We start from the raw sequence: 730 nt of genomic DNA, 5'->3' as shown, positions 1-730 counted from the left end.
TGCCTTCCAGAAAATGGAGCCGAGGAATTTACACGCGTTTCTTGTCGTAACTTTAACAATTGAAATCTTACTACCAATTCAGAACATCGACCGCTATGTTAGGAGCCCAATTTTGTCAAAACAGAACTGATATCTTTCAAACTCCGGTTCAATAAGCAGTGAATTATGGATTGGTTAACACGTATGAAGAGGAACACATAAAAACCACAACAGACAACTCGTATCTACAATATTAAACATTATTTTATTGCTATTCATTTTGCTTTGAGTTCCATTTCTACAAACATCGTTTCACGCGGTCGCGCTTTGCGTTCTAGATATACTTCTGCCGGCCCAGCGATGCCGTCTGCATCAGTGGCGCACTGTTTTCGATGTACGGTGAGCTGCCCCCGGCGATCAATTCTCCCGATTTGCTGCCACCACTCTTGTGAGATCGTTTCATACCGCGCTTCCGATCGTGACCGTTGGCCGCCATCGTCTCCAGCACAAACCCATCGACCGTCTGCAGACTCTGAGCGCGTTGCAGCGATAGCCGGAGTGGTTTCTTTGGTGGTGCTGGTCGCACCGCCGACAACTTCACCGACGGTCCCGACGGCTCCGATGCGTAATGTTCGTTAGTATCGCTTTCAAAGTCCAGACTTTTCCGCATATCCGCCATCGCACGCCTTCCGTTCGATTCGAATGTTGACCCGCCCGCTGCTACCAAGCGCTTCCGTTCACCGTTCAGATA

The 730-nt window shown here is 48.8% G+C and overlaps 1 protein-coding gene across 1 annotated transcript in view; it reads right to left on the bottom strand.

The window, feature by feature from the left end:
• Nucleotides 1–255: 255 nt before the first annotated feature.
• The window catches only part of LOC125957527 (uncharacterized), an 18,018-nt gene continuing 17,543 nt past the window's right edge, over nucleotides 256–730 (bottom strand). Inside the window, exon 6 of the mRNA XM_049690295.1 lies at nucleotides 256–730. This exon is cut by the window's right edge and continues 1,063 nt beyond it. Within this exon, the coding sequence (XP_049546252.1) occupies nucleotides 314–730 (417 nt within the window). The 3' untranslated portion in view covers nucleotides 256–313.

Source organism: Anopheles darlingi, chromosome 3, assembly GCF_943734745.1.
Source record: "Anopheles darlingi chromosome 3, idAnoDarlMG_H_01, whole genome shotgun sequence".
Lineage (NCBI taxonomy): Eukaryota > Metazoa > Arthropoda > Insecta > Diptera > Culicidae > Anopheles > Anopheles darlingi.
The sequence above is the reverse complement of the archived record's forward strand: the minus strand, read 5'-3'. Positions and strand labels throughout refer to the sequence as shown.